We start from the raw sequence: 20,967 nt of genomic DNA, 5'->3' as shown, positions 1-20,967 counted from the left end.
TTAAAATCAGCTCCCATCAGACTGACTAATAACTTGTTTTTTTTATCTGTTCTTGGATTCCTTTAAATCAGATTAAGGCTTTTTTAGATGTTTTACTCAACATCATGATTCAGACAGGTTATATTTAAAGATTGGTTTAACTCTGCAGGTCTGGCTGTCGTTAGTCCTGGAAGTGGCAACTGAACCATAAAATGTTGTTAATCTGTTTATTTGAGATGTAAGAAGGGGGTTATCATAGTGTTATACTGAAATTTGTTTGATAATCTTAAGCAAATTTTAAAGTTTGACAAAAATCAAAACCACAATAAATCTATAAGTGGCTAAACACTTTTCAGAGGATTGTAGGTGTGTAATCAGAGTGTTTTGATTGATGATTGGTTTAAACACAGCAACCATAACAGCTTCTACGCCACCGTAAAAATCAAAAAAGTACTTCTCAACACCCACACCTCCTGACTGAAAGCACTGACTGGTCATAGATGTATTTCCTTCATTTCTTTATATTACACTGGCTTCAGATTATGATTATTTCTTTACAGTAGGTGGCTCTAAGTGCCTGTAGGATAACTCTGCTCTGTGGAGTCCTCTAAACCTGCTGAGACAGATTTCAGCTTATCTGGTAACAACGTCATGCTGCTCTGTTTACTCCCGTCGACAGGTTTTCTTTGCTCGTCAGCAATTTGGATATTTGGAGGAAATGGAGAAACTTGTCCTCATGCTGCTGAAACAGAGAGGCCACCTGGACTACTGTTGAGCTCAAGTTATTAAAAACAAACATTTCCCAGAATCATCCCCAGCTGCTGCCACCAGGGTTAACGTAAGACCGCGCTGCGCTACATGGGAACGCTTACAGAAACCCTTCCAGGAAGCCGCAGGACCTCTTATTATTCAGGCTAAAAGCTGTTTAGATCATCTAGTTGTTCCTCTGCAGTTCAACTAGGAGATTTAACTTTCTGAATTTGGCTTTAATGGTTTTGTGATGCAAACAATAAGCCTTTTTCTAAATACAAGAATATATGATAAATGCCACTATTTATACTCCTGACTTATTTATGTTTGAAGTATTTTTATTTTACCAAAATGTTTCTTCTGACTGAATATTAACACTTTGGAGTCACTCAGTTAAAATCCCAAATAAAATCTGATGGGAAAACCTGCAAAGTGAGCTACAGATTAGGGTGATGGAGAGGAGACCTTCCAGCCTCATCAGCAAAGATAAATCGTCAAAATAAAAACAAAAAACGCTAGTTGGCAATTATAAGGATTTTGAGGGCAAAGATGATCCCACTATTCATTTGGAGGAGCATAAATCCTTTTCCACATTCCATTTTTGCCAAAATGCAAATGAAAATATTTGCTTTAAATTAATGTTCCGAGTACATCCATCTATTCCCACTTGTCCATGCACAGCCACAGAGCACATCCGGTTTCTATCTCCAGGTGGTCAAAAGGCAGAAAACCCTGAACAGGCTTTTATTTTTTTGACTCTTACCTGTTTTCTGATGCGATCTCTTTCAATAAATGTGTGCGAAATATCTTTGTTTTGCTCATATGTAGCTTTTAAAATGACTTCTCCAACCCACAAGTGAGGAAAATGTCAACAAGAAAAGAATAGAAGATACAGAATTCACTCAGGTGGATTTTAGGACAAGCTGGTGACTCATGCAAATTAGAAACACAAAGGTAAAACAAAGGTTTTATTTGACATCTTTTAAATTAAGAATCTCAGATTAGTACAAAAACGATGCATTTACATGCAGTTGTACACACTTCATCAGGCATAAAGCAGGACATTTCATGTTCCTCACACATCCATCTTAGAAAATGGAATGATAATGCTGGTTTTGTGATTCTTAGGATTATGTCCTTTAAACAATGGATCAAAACCTAAAAAAACTAAACAGTTAATCTGTTATGTTTTGACTGCCATCACTGTAGCTAACAAGAACCAGAAAACATTTTTAACTTGACCATAAAATAGAGGAAATGCTTCATAAAAGGAAGACTTAGCATTAATGACAAAATTATTTTTCCAATAATGTCATCAATCAAAGTGGGTCACATGCAAAAAAAAAACTAATGTTTGAGTATGATAAACAATCCATTACATATGTAGTTACACGTGGCAGGACACAACACAAAATGTCAAAGTAAAACAAAAAATACTTATATATGTATCGATATTTGGACATTTAGATAAGAACAAAGCTGAATGGTGATTCCTGACCAGAGTATTTATGTTTGGTTGGAACCTGGATTATTTCCAGTTTGCTGCTGTGCTGCGGGATTGTAATCCTAAACTGCTTGTGCAAACTCTTTCAGCTGCAACCAGCAAAAACCCAGACTTAAAGAACAAATCCAGACGTTTACCACATTTTATATTTAATGGCAAAAACGTTTTCAAACATTCCTAACTTGACTTTTTGATGTTGGTGAATGTTTTTGGTGATGCTTAAGTCAACACTGAAATAATACTTACAATGATATAGATCGACACAACACCTGCCTTTAAATAAACATCCTAAATCAAATGAACAAACAATAAGATAATAATCTGATAATCATCATACAAGCTTTAAAGAAAAAGTGTCAGGGGTTTACATGCTGATTCGCTCGAGTTTCTACATCCAATTTAACTCTTAGAGAAGCTCAGTGCCTTCGCTGCTTTCAGTCTTAAAATAAATTGAAATGCTGGTAAAATGAGGGAATGTTTTTTTTTTTTTTAATTACTTCATAAAGTATTAAAACGGCAGAGATGGTGACTGTGCTGCATTCCTCAAGTTTCTTCTGCTTTCAAAACTCTGGTCAACTACTAGGGATTTTGAATTTGGCTCAATTTAAAGAAGGTTTTTGAAGAGTCCTGTGCAACTAGCTATAAATTTCAGTATTGCTAAAACTCCAGAGACAGAGAAGTCTTTCTATATGGACGTTCACGGAGAAGGCAACGCACTCTCTTATTTCTCCTCCCACATGCTTGTGCTTTCCCTTTGCTCTGGTCTCATCCCAAAACAACATTCCTAATTACTCCCTAAAGTTGTGCCTGTCGAAAGACAAAAAAACACAACAATAAAACAAAATCAATGGATCCAAATGTATTGAATATAAGAAGCATATTATGCAGCAGCTTGTCAACTTTACTCACCCTCTTCTCCGTCGGTCAACACCAGCGCCTGGAGGATATCAGAAAGCGAGACGATTCCCTTCACCACTTCGTTCTCATCGACGACCACGAGTCTGTGAACCTGGAGGAGACAGAGGACCGCCATCCAAATGAGCCTCAGGTCTGCTGAGTACAGTAACTCAATATTACCACAGGACAAGAGAATGAACAGAGAGAACGAAGAACCAACATGTGAAAAAGTGAAATTAGCTGGAATAAACATGCTGGATACATTTCAGTCTTCTGCTGATTTACTGAAGTGATGACACACATTTAGAGGGATATAAGTTATGCATTTTTATGCACAGACGTCACAAAATTAAACCGAAGAAGCAAAATAGATTTCCGTCTCCTGCACACATTTCGTCTTCCACTCATGGATACAATGTCATGTTACTTCCTTCTCCTACAAACTCAAACAAGAATGAGAGTCAATGCAAATTTAGAATAAAATAAAAGCTAATTAAACAAATGTTCTATAGTTTTACTCATTTGAATATCATTATAAGATAGCTGATACTCACTGATGTGTTGCACAGAAAAACTTTACACTAAAGAGGAGGCAGACACTCTAACGCAACAATTTGTTCCATTACTTCAATATTTATATATTATACTGTTTTAAATAACAATCATATTTTTATCTTGGGACATCCAAGCAACTAGACTTAAAAGAAACACTCATTTTATGCTCTTACTGGAACAAATATGCCGACTCCAATACAAACTGTAGGTAGAAATGTCACAATAACAAATTATCCAAGAAATTATTGCAATAAATTATCATATTGTTGTTTTGAGACCATTCTCCACATGATAAAGGCATGACAATGCAAGTACACCCTCTCAAAGATCAATAAATTTTACTTTCCAAATAATATTTAACACTGGAGCTAGAAGACATTTTAAATATCCAAAACAAATAAACAAAAAGCAACATATAAAATTAATTAGAAAGTCTCAACAAAATAAAATTGATCTTCAAAATATATTAATCCTTTGGTTCAGACAGTAGAAACAGGCAAAACTGCAAATTAGGACTTTTGTAAAAAATAAATAAGCTATTTTTTACTGTGTGCCAACTGTTTGCAGCATTTTTCAAAATGGCAGCTTTCCAATAATAATAATAAAGATTAACCAAACTACACACACAAGCATGCCAGTAGAAATTATTGCATCCCTTTTTAATTTATGACAGGTTTAACTGGTGGGTTTAATTTCTCCCACATTTAGGTGATGATGCTGCAGGAGAACCTGGGTGGTTAAATCCATCTGCACTTTATTTATGCAGCTCTGGTTCACCTTTTTATTAAATTAAGTTTATAAAACTGGTTGACTTGAATTTTCATTCATTCACTATTAATTGACAGACTGATTGGGTCTCTAGCATCAGATAAAAACAATGGAAAAAGTGAATTATTTTGTTACTCATCAGTCTTAGTAACTGAGAGTCTTTATTAACTCCAGCTTGGTGCTGGTTTTCATATAAGACTCTATAGACAGAAATCATGAGAAAATATTTCAATGAAGCAGACGGTGTCAACCTCAGCTGTCTAAAACTACCCCGTCCACCTTCGTATGTTATGACAGCTGATTGGCTCCATTTCCTGCAATACAATCTGAATTTTCTAAAGCAGAAATAGATAAAAACTTTTTCTCCTCGTCTGGGAGAACAAGAAATTGTGACTATTTATTTATTTATAGTCTTGCTTTCTTTTTCTTGTTCAGGACGTGAAAAGCAGGTTTTGGTGTCGTCCGCTCCTCACCTCGGCCTCTACCAGTCTGGTGATGATGGCTTCAAGGGTCTCATGTCTGTTGCAGGTCAGGACTCCCTCAAAGTACTGCGAGCGATGCTTCAACGCCTTGGTCACAGTCACGTCCAGGTTGTTGTACGTCTTCTCTGCAGCCAGATTCTGTTAAGAGGGAAAACTCTCAGTGTATGATGTTTCACAGTGAAGGGCATTTTCACACAAATGTATCTAAGAGAAGCAAACAGCAGCGTGACTCTGAGGCTCACACTCTGGCGCTAGAAACACAAACACCACGCAGCAGCTTCTCACGGTTGTTTTGAACTTCCCTCAAGGCTCCAGCCCTGCTGTGCTGTTAAACTGGAGCAACTTCTAGGATGAAAAGTCAGCATAACTCTGAATGTGGTTTCTCAATCACTTCCATTGTGACCCACAGAGGAAAACACCAGACAGCACTTGTTCACTCTGCATGAAGGGCATTGCTTTACCTTTCAGTGAACCCTCACTGATGATGGTCACGCTCTGTCCTCAACTTCAATAGTGCTGTCCCCACCCCGATACTGAGACGAGATACGAGGCTTACATGTTCTTCAGATGATTCTTCCTTTAAGATCTGAATGCAGGTCTTTCATGTTATCTTCAGCAAATTGAAGGATTTATATAAATAATCAAATGTAATTAAAAGAAGAATTTATTATTCTTAATATCACAGCTGTGACAAGCTGGAAGACAACAAAGACACTATCTGAGGCAATTAAAGGAGACCCATTATGCTTCCTTCAACAGGTTAGGATATGATGCCAATTATGTTTTATTGCACAACATTTTTATTAGATAATGGGATTGTACTCTGTTCAGTTCTGTCTGTTTTCGCAATGAGCTGTCCACTGGTCACTTTAAATCCAAATGAGCTGCTGCTTTCCACGCCCCCAAATCAACATTTACATTTGCACGTGAAAATGGCTGCAAACAGATGCGCAATTATGAAACTGTGCTTCTTTGCAAAGCATTAGTAGAGCCTCCTGAACAACCAACAAGAATCCAGAAAGTTGTTTCTGGATGGTAAGTCCACAACAAAACATTTGTCTTTTCCAGCAGCCATTGTACAGAGCATGTAGCGGTAAAACCAGCTGACCAAACATGCTGGAGTTCCACTTGGGTTGCTAGGTAACGGCACAGAGCATTCAGAAGGTTTTTGAAACAGCAGATACCAAAAACATTATCTTATTGTCAGAAAACAGCTGGTTTGTTTTGAGCGCCACAATTGTTTTTAGAAGCAGTTGAGACCCAAATGGAAGTACAAAAAAATGCAAAATGTTAATTTATAAAGTAATGAAAAAAATATACCTAGAAAAAAATATTAGCACAATATCAAAATAAGTGACTGCACAGAACTTACTATGACATCAAATTTTGAGTATATGTCCACCACTCGACCTGCAAGTAAGACAAAATAATTTTAGAAAACTGCGGATACTGAGAAGAAGCAAACAGGAAAAAGAAGCTTCAGTCAGCCCACTTACCTTTGTCATCCACAACAGGGAGCGCGGACACTCGTTGCTCCACAAAAATACCCAGCGCCGTGTACAGAGGGGTGTCTGCTCGGACCACTGCTATGTTCTTGAACGTCCCAATGTTCAGTTCCTCTAAAGTCTGATTCAAGAATGAGGCTCTTGGCATCTCTGATATCTGAGCACAGAAAACAGCCATCTTTAGGGAATCACAGTTGTTTTTCACCATGACGTTTTCCCTACTTTAGTTTTAGTTGTTGAACTTTATTACAGATCTACAACAAAAAAAAAAAAGATAATTATGTTGCATTGCATTGAGAAATTGTTGATTAGCTTGTTTCAAATTTTGTGAGCTATTAAAAATAAAATACAGAAAAGTAAAAAAAAAACTATTTCTAGGAAAATATATTTTCTATGACATGTTGAGACATTTCTGTGGTTGGTTTGGGCTTTCAGACAGCAAGTGAGACCAAGACATTGGAATATAACAGGTTAAAGCGGAACAAAGTCACTTTGTTTCATGCTTTTGAGATTTCAATGTCAGTTAATAAAAACATGCTGATTGGGAAAAGACAAATATTAATATTCTCTAGAGAATACACACACAAACTCCCAAGTTAGTAATGCTAGTCACTCTAGCAGCAAGATGATGACAGTTTCTAAAATGTTTCAAAATAAATTTAAAGATCAGTAATAGATCACCAAACTCTAATCGGTCTTTAGTCTAGACATATTCATCCTGTATCTGTAATAAAACCAGTGGAAACTTACAAAAAGCTTCAGGAACTTAAGAATCCTCTTGTGTGTGAGGATATACAGCGTGTTCCCGGTCAGCGGGTCGATTACAGGCAACCTGTGGATCTTGTGCCTCAGCAGAGACGACACCGCATCATACAAACTGAGATGTAATCAGAAAAAACAAAATCACTAAGTTATTCAAACTTATTTTGTTATAAATGTTTAGAAAAAAGTGCTATAGTGTACGTTTGTTTCTTGCAAAAGAAAGTCCAATAAATAAGTTCAAAGAAAATAAAGTCATAAAGATCACATTTAAACAATCTTTTGATCTCTATGATGACATCAGATTCAGCATACTTAAATGTCCAGTTAAGAACGATCACAATGTTGATCACAACTATGATAAGAAAAAAAAAAGAAAGAATTAAACTTTACAGTAAAAACAATGCAGTGCTGCTACCAACCTGGCATTGGGAGAAATGCAAACCAAAGGCTTGAAAGAGTCTTGAAGGTACACCTCTAAAATGAATACAAAAACAGGAAAATAATAATTAATTACAATTAATAAAATTATAAATGTTGACGTTTGAGTGATCATTAAAAGCTCTCACCTCTCCATGTTTCAATTTTGTGCTCTTCCAACTCATATATCTGAACCTGAAAAATAAAAAAATACAGGTTCAGTCACTGATGAAATAAATTAAAATGACATTAACAGTTTATGTTACAAAATTTGTGCTTAGAACACAAAAGCATCTCACCAACGGAGACTTGTAATAGCGATGAAGAATGTTAATGAAGTCTGTTATAGTTAGCATACCTATGGGTTGGATTGGAAAAACACCACCGCGAATAATTAACTATATTATAACATTTATTATTGGATTTTTTTACATATGTTTATCATTAGTGTTACTTTCAAATGAAAATTTTTTCTTACCCACAAAGCACTGCTTCTTGCTGTCCCAAAGAGGAGCTGCTCTCACCCCATTTGAAACAAGCGCAAAGAAAGCCTTCTTCACCTGAAGGATAGTTAAAATATTCAATTAATTTCTGGAACCAGATAAAATTTGCATTTATGTAAATGTATTTGCTTTACCTGAAGCGACGTATCAAACACCACTAATTTGGAACTAGTGGGCACGAGGTCATAACAGCGGTGCGACTTCATAAACCTGGTGTAAACATTTTGCTCTCGTTCTGAAGAAATTAAAGTGACTGCAATGAACACTCTTCTGGATCTGATTGAGGCAGAAATATATTTAACAAAGCCACTTACCTTCAATGATTGGATCCTTTTTGCCTTCAAGATCATCAATGCTTACTGGGATCTGGAAGAAGAAGGTCAATAATCCAAGTATTAAACTATTTTAGGTCAGGTCATTCTTTTTTGCAGAAGAGTTAAGAGGTCATAAACTAAATGTTGTACCTGCAACAGATATATTTGTCAGTGTTTTCAGACTACAGATATAAAATTAGATTCTGAAAATTAGATTTAGAATTGAAATCTAAATTGAGTGCAGATTGAAAACGAAAGCAGCTTTCTATCATCTTCATTCAGCTACAAACTCAAAAATAAACAAAGCTGCGTATGTTCAGGGTGTCTTATAACAAAAGTCAACCTTGAATTAGATAGTTATTTACACTGATGTCAGTGGGAGGTCATGTTCTAAAGCAATAAGCTGACTATCTGAGACACCTGCTGCACCACAGAGCATTAAGCCAAACTGACTGTAAAAATAAAACATGGTAGTAAAAAAAAAAAAAAAAAAAAAAAAGGTTAAAGCTAATTTCTGTAATATTTTTGCCAAAGACATTTACACTAGCTAAACATGCTCCATTTTGCATTACGTGTTCCAAATGGGGAAGTCATTATTACAACTGTGAACTACTACCAACTTCTATTCATACAATGTGTGATCAGTCATCAACCAGTTTTAACAAACAGTTATTTTTGAGACAATCATTTGAAGATTAAATGTCCCTTCTCTGAATAGTTGTGTGTAAAATGTGTCCTTTCTTTGTTCATATCAGCTCAACACAGCTGGGAAAATTATCTATTTTTGTGTCAATTATCTCTAAACATAACCAGCGTAGTGTGTGATCATTATATGTTGTATGGGATTTTTCTATGAAAAGAGTTTAAAGTGCAAAGTCTATATGTTTTCTCAGAGAAACTGGGTCACAGTATGATTTAATGCCATTTTTGGTTGGCTATCATATTTCTAGGGCCATTTCTCAACACTGCATGCAAATACGTTTTAGATAAATTTCTCTGGTAATCTGTTTTTGATGACCAGAGCTGACGAAGATTTTACAGAATAAGATGTATAAGCTAACAATGATCAGCAGCAACATTGTGATTATGGTAAACAAACAGGTACAGAAAACCTAAACAAATATCTGAGCAATATCTAATAATAGCACAGTTGCATGTTTTTACTTTTATTATTTGTGACAATATTGCAAAAAGCACAAAAAAAGTCACAGACTGCTAATTTATAACTGTTTCCTTACACAAACAAATGTTTAAAAACAGAATGTCTCAAGCACAATTGGCATTTAGTAAGTAGGTTCAATATAATTTTATTTGTAAAGTACTTTAAACAACCAGTACAACTAGAGTTAAGAGCAAAACACATTAAAACACAGCTCTATAATAAATCAGCACAGCAATAAACCAGGATTCCCCCAGAAAACCTGCTAAGCCCGGTGCTCTGGGCGCTAGGGCAGTTATCCAATCGGCCGTCGTGTTTTCGAATTAAAAAATGTTTAAAGTTGATAGGAAATCTGAAAATATCACTTCATAATTATGTGTTCTTGGAAGACTAATCCCTAAACACCAATTATAAAGTCTTAAGAAAAGGCAATCATTAAAATAGAGCAAATAAATAAACAATATTTAGCCTGGTGGGGGCAGAAGTAAAGCCTGTTGGCCCGCCAGACTTATAATACACAGGGAGAAACTCTGAATAAACTGGCATAAAAGTCACCTAAAACCAACAGGTTGACAGATACAAGACCTGATGAGCACAGTTGACATCAAATTGTTTGAAGTAACTTCAAGATTAACTTGAGTTTAAAAAGTAAACATTATCAACACTTCTAAAGTAAACTCATACTGAGTAAAAGCTTGACAAGGAAATCATAGGAAGAGGAGGAAAATAACACTGGTGATTTGGAGCTTAAACAGCAATGAAGCGAAAGCCCCAAAATATTATGATCTATCTGTTTTGTACAGATCAACACATTATAATATTTTATGATCTAGTGTAGTTGTATAACCACCCATATATGAGCACACCTAAAGTTTTTAACTGTGCTGTTTCTGAACGAGAAACCGACTTTAAATACTACATTTGTGAAATATTCTGCTGAGGAGAAACGCTAAATTTAACCCTCTGTGATCCCTATTGTTTATATTTGCTTATGGTGAGATCCCAAACTATTTGAAAGCATTTACTCTGCTCTGAAGCTGCAATTTGTACGGCCTCCTTTTAGAAGCAACTCTGGCGCTAAAGAGAATCCCCAACCCAGCTGAACTATTGATCCTGTGTTAATGGTAAACGGACAGGCCGTCTGAGACCCATGTGTAGCGTTCAGCCAAATCATGTTTCCAGTGGTTCCGTCTATGCATCGGGTAGTTTACTGAGGTCACACTCAGAGCAGATCCGGGATGACACATAAACACTACCTGTCTCTCAAATAAGACTTTGAGGGATGCAGGCTAGCTCTACTTCATAAAAACACAGGCAATCAGTAAACTAGTAAAACATCAAGCTGCAGGCTAGTCAGTTGACACATTTCAAAGTTTAATCTTAAACCCCCTCGGTTGTCGTTACTGAAGCTCTGGTCATACTAAGAAAAGAGACTTTTGTTCACCACTATTAGCACTGGCGTTAGCTTGTTAGCTAGCTAGCGTCAAAGTTGGCTGACTTTTAAAAGCGCCAGTCGAGGTGACATTTCATGACGGCTCAAGCTTTTAATGCACTTTATTTGCACAGTTTGAAATCAATAGACAATCATCGCATTTTTGCTAAACAGTGGCCTCTGTTATAAGCTTTCCTAACAAACCTCTAAGACAGAGACAACCCTAAAAACATATATAAAAAGCTTTCCAGCAAGTAGCTAAATTTTAGCGTACTAGTCAAAGCTTTAAACTGAAGTGGATAGGCTGCTTTATAAGGGTTTCAAGAGTAGAAATAACAGCAAAGTTCATAGCTTACACACTCCATGTTCCACCCGGTCTACAACTGATTGGGATCTCACAAAGGCACGCAAACCTCCTTCCGCTGTGACGCAAAGGGAGCTGTTACCGTAATATCTGTGGTAATGGCGCAACCAGGCGGCATCGCCGTAATAAATGTGTTAAACGCATTTCAGGACGGGATCAAATAAAAACGTTAAGATCCTCTTTTATATAAAGTTTTAATGGTAAATAATTGCTTTGTAAATGTAATTGTGCGCATTAGGGAGAGGTAAATGAAACAGAACTCAATATAATAGTTTATTTGTTCATCAAGAATATTTAAGTTTTGGAAGTATTTGAAAAAAAGCTTCAAATTCATGTATCCGTTTTTTGTTTTGGACTGTTTTTTTTTTTGGTTTTTTTCATTTTTATACTCCTGATTATATAAGTAAAATATATGTGCATAATAAAACATATGTTTTTTATTTAGATTGCAATGCTTTATGGGAGGTAATTTAATTGAACTTGGTTTACTTTAGACAGACATGCATACATACAAGTCATGCATACTTATGACATATGTATGCATATGTGTACATTTTCAGTCAAGTTGATCAAATTATAGTATTTTGAAGTATTGATCAAAATAATTATTTTATGACTGAATAACAAAACAAAAATAATTTGATGACTGATTAATAAAATCAATCAGCAAGTAATTTTTCTGTTTTTATATGGTCAACACTGTACATTAGGCTAGTTGAGGGGGTGAGGGGGGGGAATTATAAATTTGATAAAACCTGTATGACAAATGGCAGAATGAGAGGATATTTAAGAGATTATTTTTATTATTTGTAGCAGTCCTCGGTGTATGGATTTTTCCTAAAAGAAGTAAAATTGGGATATTTCTGTATACATAACACAGTATGCTCACTAGACAAACTAGCAGCTGTTTTCAGTAGAAAGTCCAGGACTTGAGTCAGATACCTGACTGTTGTGCTTGTAGTTGAGCTTGTATTTGTTCATTAAAGGCCTTTAGCTAAGACTAATGCAAATAAATCCACATCCTTAGTGTGATTTTTAAGAATACGCAACTAATGATACAGCCTCATGTATATCATAAAAAATAAATGTTGGCATCGTAAAGAAGAAAAATCAGGGACATCCAACAAGTGACAGATTTGTTTATTTACAAAACAGTTTACAGCAAGATTTCTAAATTACTGTTGACCCACAGGGGAATACTGGTGTTCAGGTGCACAACACCTGCACCTATGGTGTCAAGTCAATAAAGGAAAAAAAAAACAAAACAAAACTTAAGAGCACCTTGAGTCAAGAAAAGGAAGCAGATGAAGGAGTTTGAACATCTGTAAGGCACAAGACACATCATCACCAGCCTCTGCTCAACTATCATCAGTTATCCACCATTTAACTATCTAGGCAAAGCATTTTATAAAGTTAGAAGTATCCACTACAGCTACAACACAAAGCTTTAGGGGATAAAACAAACAGAATTACTGTACATTAGATTTCTGTAAGGGTACAGGTTTTGTAAAAACAAATCAAAAAGAAAAGATTTCAAGTGTTTGACAGTGACCATTTGTCAGAAAGGCTACAGGCACTATGGTTGGGTTTTATCAAGCACGTTAAAGTCATCAACTTAAAACTCACTAAACTAACTCCGTGGCCGCCTTCATAGTATTTTGTAATACTAAAATGCAAATCAAAAACTGAAATCTATGAATCCTTTTAGTTTCGATAAACAATCCAAGAGTGTACTATGTGTAGAAAATCGGAGCGCAACAACTTGAGTCGCTCCAGATATTTTCCAAAGTACCAAATCACATTCTAAGATTTTAGTTATACTGTATATAAAGGGCTTCACTTGTAATTAGCAAATATTTATTCCACCTACAAGTGTTGTCCATAACAACCTTAATGAATGGGGAAAAATTATACTACAGAAATGAGCGATGTGTATCGGCTTAGTTAAATATACAATAACAGAACGGTGTCATGACGACGCGTCAGCACAGCTCATGAGTAAGAGGTACCTGAGGATGAGCAGATAAAAATTACAGTGAGAACTGAGAAACCCCAGTGAGATTTCTTTTCTTACAGAGTGCTGATAGAATTGTGACCACATTTAAAGCAATGTGAACTGTAAGTGCATTTCTGTCAAAAAGACCTGCTGAAATCATGGACCAGTCCTTGGAAATAATAAAAAAAAAGAAGCACAATTATTCCCAGAATGCATTTGAACGTTAAAGTATCCAGTGAAGATGCTTCTTTGAGAGGTTAATCCTGCTCTAGACATTTCTCTCTTTCCATGGTTACAATTGCTGGGATCTAGTATCATTTGTTGGGCAGCTGCTTTGCTATGTAAATCAATCTTGAATTCTGAGCGGAGAACAAACGTTCCTCTGCTCCATCGATGAGGCCACTGTTAGCAAGCTGGTGAAGTTGTGCCTCATGTCTTCAGTAAATCAGCTCACTGGTGTCCTGCATAAACCTTTACATCACTGCACACTTCTTCTCCTCTGGAGGTGCATTCCCGTCAGCTTTCTCCATCTCCAAAATGATTCGCTTGAAAACCTCCACAGCAGTCTGCGTTTCAAGCAAGAGTCTTTGTCAGACATGAACAATGGATTAGCATCAAGGGCTAACTTTAAGGGTTTTTTACCTCGTTTTCTTTGGCGGAAGACTCCATGAATGCTGCTCCCCAGGAATCAGCTAGTTTTTTCCCCTCCTCTGGTTTGATAACCCTTGAAACAAATTGACAAAATGCATAGTGAAGCGGGAACATCTCATTGGTTCCTTGTTTTAAAAAGTGTACTCGAAACCTTCACATGGTCAAATTCAATAACTTCTTAAGATATAAATCCTTCTGGTTAATAAATAGGCTATTGTGACCCGAGTTCCAAAGTACAACACAATAATTTGAATTTGGCTAATTAAGCTAATGTCAGTTTTAAACATGTATAATTTCTACTAAAAAACATGGAATTCAATTTAACCTAGATGACTCTTACACCAGTTTTATTTCATCACTTCAAATATGTATTTTGTTTTTTACATCAGTGTAGCTGTACAAATCAAAACAAGTTGTGAGGTCTAGATTGCAACACAAGATACATTTAGTAGCAATTTTAAGCACATTTTCTAAAGTTCAAGCACTTTCAAAAACTTGAAAAACACCAACGAATTTAAGTTTCAGGTGTCATAGGATCTCTGTTTAAGAACTGTATGGCAGTTACTTAATTTAATAAAGTAAATACTGCCTTGTTAAAATTAGCATTTTTTCAAATAGCACAAGATTTTAACCCTCCTGTTATGTTCGTTTCTAGGGTACAGCAAAAATGTTCGTGGGTCAATTTGACCCAGGGAGTGTTTAATCATGCAATAGTGTCAGAAACCAAAAAATTCCTCCAAAACATTTTTGTATCTGATTATTAACTCCAATACTAACCATTTCAATCAATATTTGTGCAATGATGTTTTATTATTTCTCAGAAATTAAGGATCAATGACGACAACCTGCTCATTTACTCATTTGGACATAAAAAATGGAATTTAGATTTTTAATGTCCACTGAAAAAAACCTAGACACAAAAAAACAATAATTTCCTTGAAGTTGACCTTAGGTAAATTATTTTATATTATACTTCTTTTTTTTTACCAAAGGGTGATCTTTATAATTGAACTTGAGACACACATACTGTTCTGGGTCAAATTGACCCGCTGATTAAAATCAAGATAAATGAGTCATGCAGAGAGTATTTATGTTTTTCTCCACTTCTGCTGAGTGTCACTCAGAGTGGGTGGAGTTTGTCCACAGGAACAGAAAAGATTCCCGTCAAAGGTTGTGTGAACACCTGCTTTCTCGCAGTTTCCTAGTGAAGTAAAGAGAATAGTGAGAAAGTGGGCTTGTGTGTGTGTGGTTGCGTGTGTTTGTGTGTGAGTGTGTGTGTGGTGAAATATGGTTCATAACTGCAAGGAAACATATAGAATTGGACATTTTAAAATCTTTTTTTGCACTTTAACCTGACTGCCGGGTCAAATTGACCCGAACAGTATCGATGTAAAAAGTAGACCTAGGGTTTGGTACAAATGTGTAAAATGAATAAATTTTCAACTTATGTCTAGAGTGCACCTATTAAGACAAATAGAAAACGTTTCATGCAAAAAAAATGCTTCTATTTATTTTTTTTTAATTTGTAAATTTTAAAACGGGTCAATTTGACCCGGAACATAACAGGAGGGTTAATGTATTATTGCTACCACAAGATGGCAATAATGCATTTCTGTTTAAAGACTGTTGAGAAGAATCACACCACTAACATTCGCATTGTTTAGATTTCTAAAGATTGCTTATTTAAGTGAGTTTTCATCACCAATTTAAGCTACTGCTCCTAATGATGAGTTTCAGCATGTCTATGATTAACCAACCATAATGCTTTCTGGATAAGCAATCATATAATCCAGGCATGTTATAAAATACTCCCACTTCATAGTAGGAATGAAAACAGCTTCTATGAAAGCAGGAGAAACAAATAATATAGCTATGATAGTTGTAGCCTAAACCAAACAATCACATCAATACTCACCTTTCCATGTGAAGATCTTTTTTGTTTCCTACAAGAACAGTTGGAACCCTGAAAAGAAACATAGCTCAAATTGTACAAATATACACTTTAAATTTTCTCAGTTATAAAGAATTTAAGGGACTGATTGGACTTACTGAATTTTGCCAACCATATCTAGCAGCTTGTCGTGTAGAACCTGCACAACTTCAAAACTGGACAGGGGACAGACAGTGTTATTTTAAACATTGATCTGGAAGAATAGTATTAACAAAACTTCAACCTTTGGATACAGAACTAACCAAATGGGAATCTTATGACATAAATTACTTCATGGTATAATTCTAATCAACATGAGTTTTTGCTGCTTAGCTGTATGACATGCTCTAACTGTGAGCATCATAGTTGTTTTGCAGCATTTGAAGCAGCAGTGACACTAAACCGACAGTTTCCCTGAGTCTGAACTGTAGTTCAGAGTATTACTAAAAATAAATAGTAATACTAAACACTGACCTCATTTAATTTGCACATCTATTAGATGCTTTTGACTTTGATACTCTCCCGTATTTTCTATTCAGAGACCCAGTTTCCAGGATTTCCGATTAGAACTTAAAGCAAACATACGCAGAATGTCACTTGGTATTTTATTTAAAATAAAGTATCATTGATTTCTTTTTGCCCGACAAAATCTTGTTTGATTTAGATGGAGATAAATATATTTATTTTTTATGTTCAACCTAACAGTTTCTTGAATGCTTTCAAGAACCTAAACACCAAAATCAAATGATTTACCAGAAAAGGACTCAGATTAAAACAAACATTTTTAAATCAATAAGAAATGGTGATATCTTGGCTGAACATAATAACTGTTAAAATTCAATTAACTGAATTTTATTCTAACCATTAAAAAGTCAAAGAAGCAATGTTTTGAATACTTAATAGTAACATCTTAAAAAAATGTGAAAATAAGAAAACCTTTGAGGATTTTTAGTCCCTTTTGTCTTTTTCTTTGAGACGTTTCTACAAAAATAGAGGGACACTTGTAGCTTATTAAATGGTTGTGTTATCTAGTACAATTTAAAAGTTGTTACATTCTTTCAAATTAAATTGTTTGTTTAGACACTAATCTCTTAAAACATTTGGCTGATAGAACTTTTATGGTTCAACTTAAATAAATAAATAAATAAATAAATAAATAAATAAATAAATAAATAAATAAATAAATAAATAAATAAATAAAAATATATATATATATTGTTTCTCCTCGATAGACCGCTTATAAATAGCTAAACAACAAAAACTCCAATCTGGGATGAACTAAAACTTTACTTGTTATTGATGTGATTCAATAGTAAACACTGGATAAAACCCAAATAATTCCCGTCTTGAAGCAGATCTAAGACTTCGTAATGCAAAGTTTTTTACTGAAATAAAGGTAACTACAACAGCCATCCACTCACCTTTTCATGGAAGTCACTGAATAGACCAGAACATAACCATGGATGTCCATTGAGTGGGACTGTGGAAAAATTGAGTACTCATCCTACAGAGGGAGAATAGGGATTTCCATTACATTTTATAAATAAAAGTCTTGAAGATTTCAAAAACAACACTAAAAACAAAAGGCAAATATGCCTATTAGTCAGAAATATTCAGTTTAAATCACTCAGATCAGTTATGACAACAACTAAGTAACTTACTTGTCCAGCTGTGTCAACTAGCTGCAGATTGAAGTCCTGACCTTTCACGTTGACCATTTTGTTAAACGCTAAAGAAAAAAAAGAGCAGTTTTTACAATTTTCACATTAAACCATAAAGTACTCTTAAAACTGAGCAAATATAAAATCACTCACTGTTTTCAATGGTTGGGTCATAGGAGTCGACAAACTGTCCTTCAACAAACTGTATCGTAAGAGACGACTTCCCTGCATGAAGAGCACAGCAGACTCTTAAACAACAAAACAATTCAATGATAATTGATGGTCATTCGTGATTGATGCTGCTCAGCATTTAAATGCAAACTATAAAAAAATAACCTAATGACAGGAAAGGAAGAATAGGCAACCAGCTGCCAATGTGTGGGTTTTTTCCAAACAAAGTAGGCTGGACCTTTAACAAAGCGAGTCTTAAAACTAAGTTTTTGATTGTAATTTGTGTCCTCACACGCATCCAAGGGTTTTAAAAATTACATATCAATATCTGGGTCATCAGTTAGGTTAGTGACCTTTCAGCTTGTTGCAAAAAGCAGAGTTAATTAGAATTTAAGAGAACAAGGGTGTCGGTCTGTCTTTACAGAAAATAACGCAAAAATGTTAAAATGTTGCGAAAGCTTTAGAAGTTGAACTGAAGAATATTTTGTAGATGTCTATTTTTCTGGTGGAAATTTTAGCTGTAGATTTGGTCATTTTCTCTACAGCAACATGGATTATAGTCAGGAATTTTGTAAGTGAAAAATGTCTCAATAGCCAGAAGAGCCAGTTTTGTCTCTGTGTCGATGAGCCAATTTACTCAGAAAATTGTTTAAATGTTCATTAGAATTTAAAGTTTATTGATTTTTGAGAATGTGTTCTTGCATTTTTATGTCATTATTACTATTATATGACTTGAAAATGTTCTCAAAACAACAATGTTATCATTTATCGCAATAAGTTCTGGGACAATTTATCATCCAGCAAAATTTGTTATTGTGACAGGCCTACTGATGTTATTTACCACATACAAGTCCCAAGTTCCACAAAGAATTGGAAGAAATATTCTAATTTCAAGATTTATCAATGTTATTTTAAAAGAACTAGAGAATGTTTTTAAGTTATAGCTTTTATTGAGAAAAAACAAAACAATACAAGCACTTTAACAAATTAACTAAACCACTGAAGGTCATTTGTTTACCTTTCTCGGCAGCATCTAAAAATAAAAAAATTGTGTAATTTAGGCCTTTAATGTTTCACAAATTTTTATTTTAACCCTGAGTTATATCTTTTAAAAACACTGAAACTACCTTAACCATCAATTAAAATATTTATATACTCTTTTAGCCTAATTGTTTATTTTGACACGCAAACAGAAAGCCAGTTTAAAGAATGCGAGGCTAAATGAGTACTACTGGAGTGATGACAATCCTTATTTGATCAAGAAAACACACGTGCATAAAAAAATAGTTCAAAATTCACGACTTTTGAAAACTTTTAATACTGGTGGTAGGCACAATGGTTTGTTGCACCGTTTTAAACTTGAGTAGGTTGTGAAAAGATAGTGCGTTGTAACCTTGTGCCTATTTAAACAGTAAACAAACATTTTCCGAGTTAAGCCTGAAACAGTGATGCAACAAAAGGACAAACATTGAGATATTATTAAACAGAAACAGTTGGGATAAGATATGAATAGTGTTTGAAGGGTAGATACGTGAATTAAATGAATAGTCTACATAAATGTTATGGTTGAAATTCTTAACAAAAAGCTTCTTGGTAGCCGAATAACACCTGCTGAGCTAACATTTAGTGTCACACAAGGTAGCATATGGCAGAAAATATAGAGCTAATAGCTTTTAACTTTGGTATTAAGAATATGAATATAGAAAGCATATATAAGCTTGTAGACAAGATTTTAGTGCTGATAGGTAGATACACTCAAAACGAAAACAAAGCCAGGATATTAGCATGTTAGCCTGCTAGCTCACCGACATCAGCTGTACTCACCTACGGACCGGTAACCTATGACCGCGATCTTTCTGTATTTTGGTTGAGGCATCGTGGTGGAAAAATTTGCCGCACAAGTTCTGAAAAAGGTAATACGCCAACAAATTTCACGATCTGAACAAACTTTTATCGCCACATTCGTCCCGCGTCACGTGACAACAACAAACTTTCCGGAGCTCTGCCCCGCTCGAGCTCTCCGAGCTGGGCCTCAAGCTGGGTTTCCACACTTTTACCGAACCAAAAACAACCTGCGCCTAACCCAGAGAGCTTCCAATGTCTGTATCTGACTCGGGCGTGAACATATACACGAAATTTGTAGCGGGAAAAGAGGTCGTTCGAAACAAAACTGTAAACAACAAAAAGGCGAGTTCAACGCGGTCGCGAGCTGCAAGTCAAACTGACGGAAATTGCCATTGTGTAAGCACACCGTCGTAAAACCAGCCGATGAGTCAGAGAAATGACATGAACGGGCTTTCAGGCTTGTTTGTACAGTAGATGTCACTCTTTGGACGTCCCAGCAAGTTCCTGAGAACTATCCTTTTTTAGACTGTTCCAGACAGACGCCAAACAACATCAAAGAACTCCTTTTTTTAAATCACAAATATTGAACTCAACTAAACTCATACTATAGAACACAAATATGAACACGTGTTTACTCAGTTGGCCTCCATGATAATGTTTGGAAAGATAAATTGGAAGAATACACACTAAATCTGAAAAGAAATTCCCTTTTCTTTCTTTTTTCCCCTTTTCTGGTAATAGTATAGTGAGGATGGTTGCCTTATAGTGTGAAGGGCAGATTTTATTTGAATTGAAAATCTATTTCTGTGCCAGATATTGCTATTTGCTAAAAGCACAGATAAATGTGTATAGTTTCACCAGAATGTTTCTTCTGACATGAAATACTATTGACTGATTGATCCACTGATTATTGGAAGAGTGAACAATACCAGTGGGAACATGCAAAAAGTGTTTGATTGCTACAATAAGAAGTGTATATATACAGTTAGTTAGATAAAAATTTAAGTAAAAAGCGACGTATTGTAATTTAGATTTGGAAGCTATCTGTGTAATTTTCTATCAATATTTTCAAACATGAATTTATTGGCATTTTGATAATAGCCGTCCATCCAAATGTCAATATCTGCGTATTACTATTGGGTCACATGGCATTGGTGTCTATCTCCAGAGAAACAGAGACACCCTGGACATCATCAGTCAGGACAAAATTAAAATAAATCTAAATCTGCCATTCCACCGTATCTACTCAAACTTCTGTGACCGCGTTCCCACCGTCCACAATGCGGATGAAATTGTGGTTCAAAACATTTGAACCACCAACC

At 35.3% G+C, this 20,967-nt stretch overlaps 2 protein-coding genes across 2 annotated transcripts; both read right to left on the bottom strand.

The window, feature by feature from the left end:
• Positions 1 to 1,669: 1,669 nt before the first annotated feature.
• Positions 1,670 to 11,471, bottom strand: LOC116710995 (5'-AMP-activated protein kinase subunit gamma-1). Its single transcript, XM_032550359.1, has 13 exons — positions 11,384 to 11,471; positions 8,437 to 8,488; positions 8,257 to 8,357; positions 8,098 to 8,179; positions 7,919 to 7,977; positions 7,769 to 7,814; positions 7,622 to 7,676; positions 7,191 to 7,317; positions 6,432 to 6,597; positions 6,308 to 6,345; positions 4,927 to 5,073; positions 3,143 to 3,242; positions 1,670 to 3,040 (listed from the first exon to the last, which is right to left on the bottom strand). Exons 1-13 carry the CDS (start codon positions 11,390 to 11,392, stop codon positions 3,018 to 3,020), a joined length of 1,005 nt encoding a protein of 334 aa, XP_032406250.1. The 5' UTR covers positions 11,393 to 11,471; the 3' UTR covers positions 1,670 to 3,017.
• Positions 11,472 to 12,514: 1,043 nt separating this feature from the next.
• Positions 12,515 to 20,068, bottom strand: rhebl1 (Ras homolog, mTORC1 binding like 1). Its single transcript, XM_032550364.1, has 8 exons — positions 19,625 to 20,068; positions 17,783 to 17,854; positions 17,630 to 17,697; positions 17,390 to 17,472; positions 16,088 to 16,144; positions 15,954 to 16,001; positions 14,030 to 14,111; positions 12,515 to 13,953 (listed from the first exon to the last, which is right to left on the bottom strand). The coding sequence occupies exons 1-8, from the start codon at positions 19,674 to 19,676 to the stop codon at positions 13,861 to 13,863; spliced, it is 555 nt and encodes a 184-aa protein (XP_032406255.1). The 5' UTR covers positions 19,677 to 20,068; the 3' UTR covers positions 12,515 to 13,860.
• Positions 20,069 to 20,967: the final 899 nt, after the last annotated feature.

This window comes from Xiphophorus hellerii, chromosome 20 (assembly GCF_003331165.1).
Source record: "Xiphophorus hellerii strain 12219 chromosome 20, Xiphophorus_hellerii-4.1, whole genome shotgun sequence".
In the NCBI taxonomy this organism is placed as follows: domain Eukaryota; kingdom Metazoa; phylum Chordata; class Actinopteri; order Cyprinodontiformes; family Poeciliidae; genus Xiphophorus; species Xiphophorus hellerii.
Note: the sequence above shows the minus strand (reverse complement) of the source record. Positions and strands in the feature narration are given on the sequence as shown.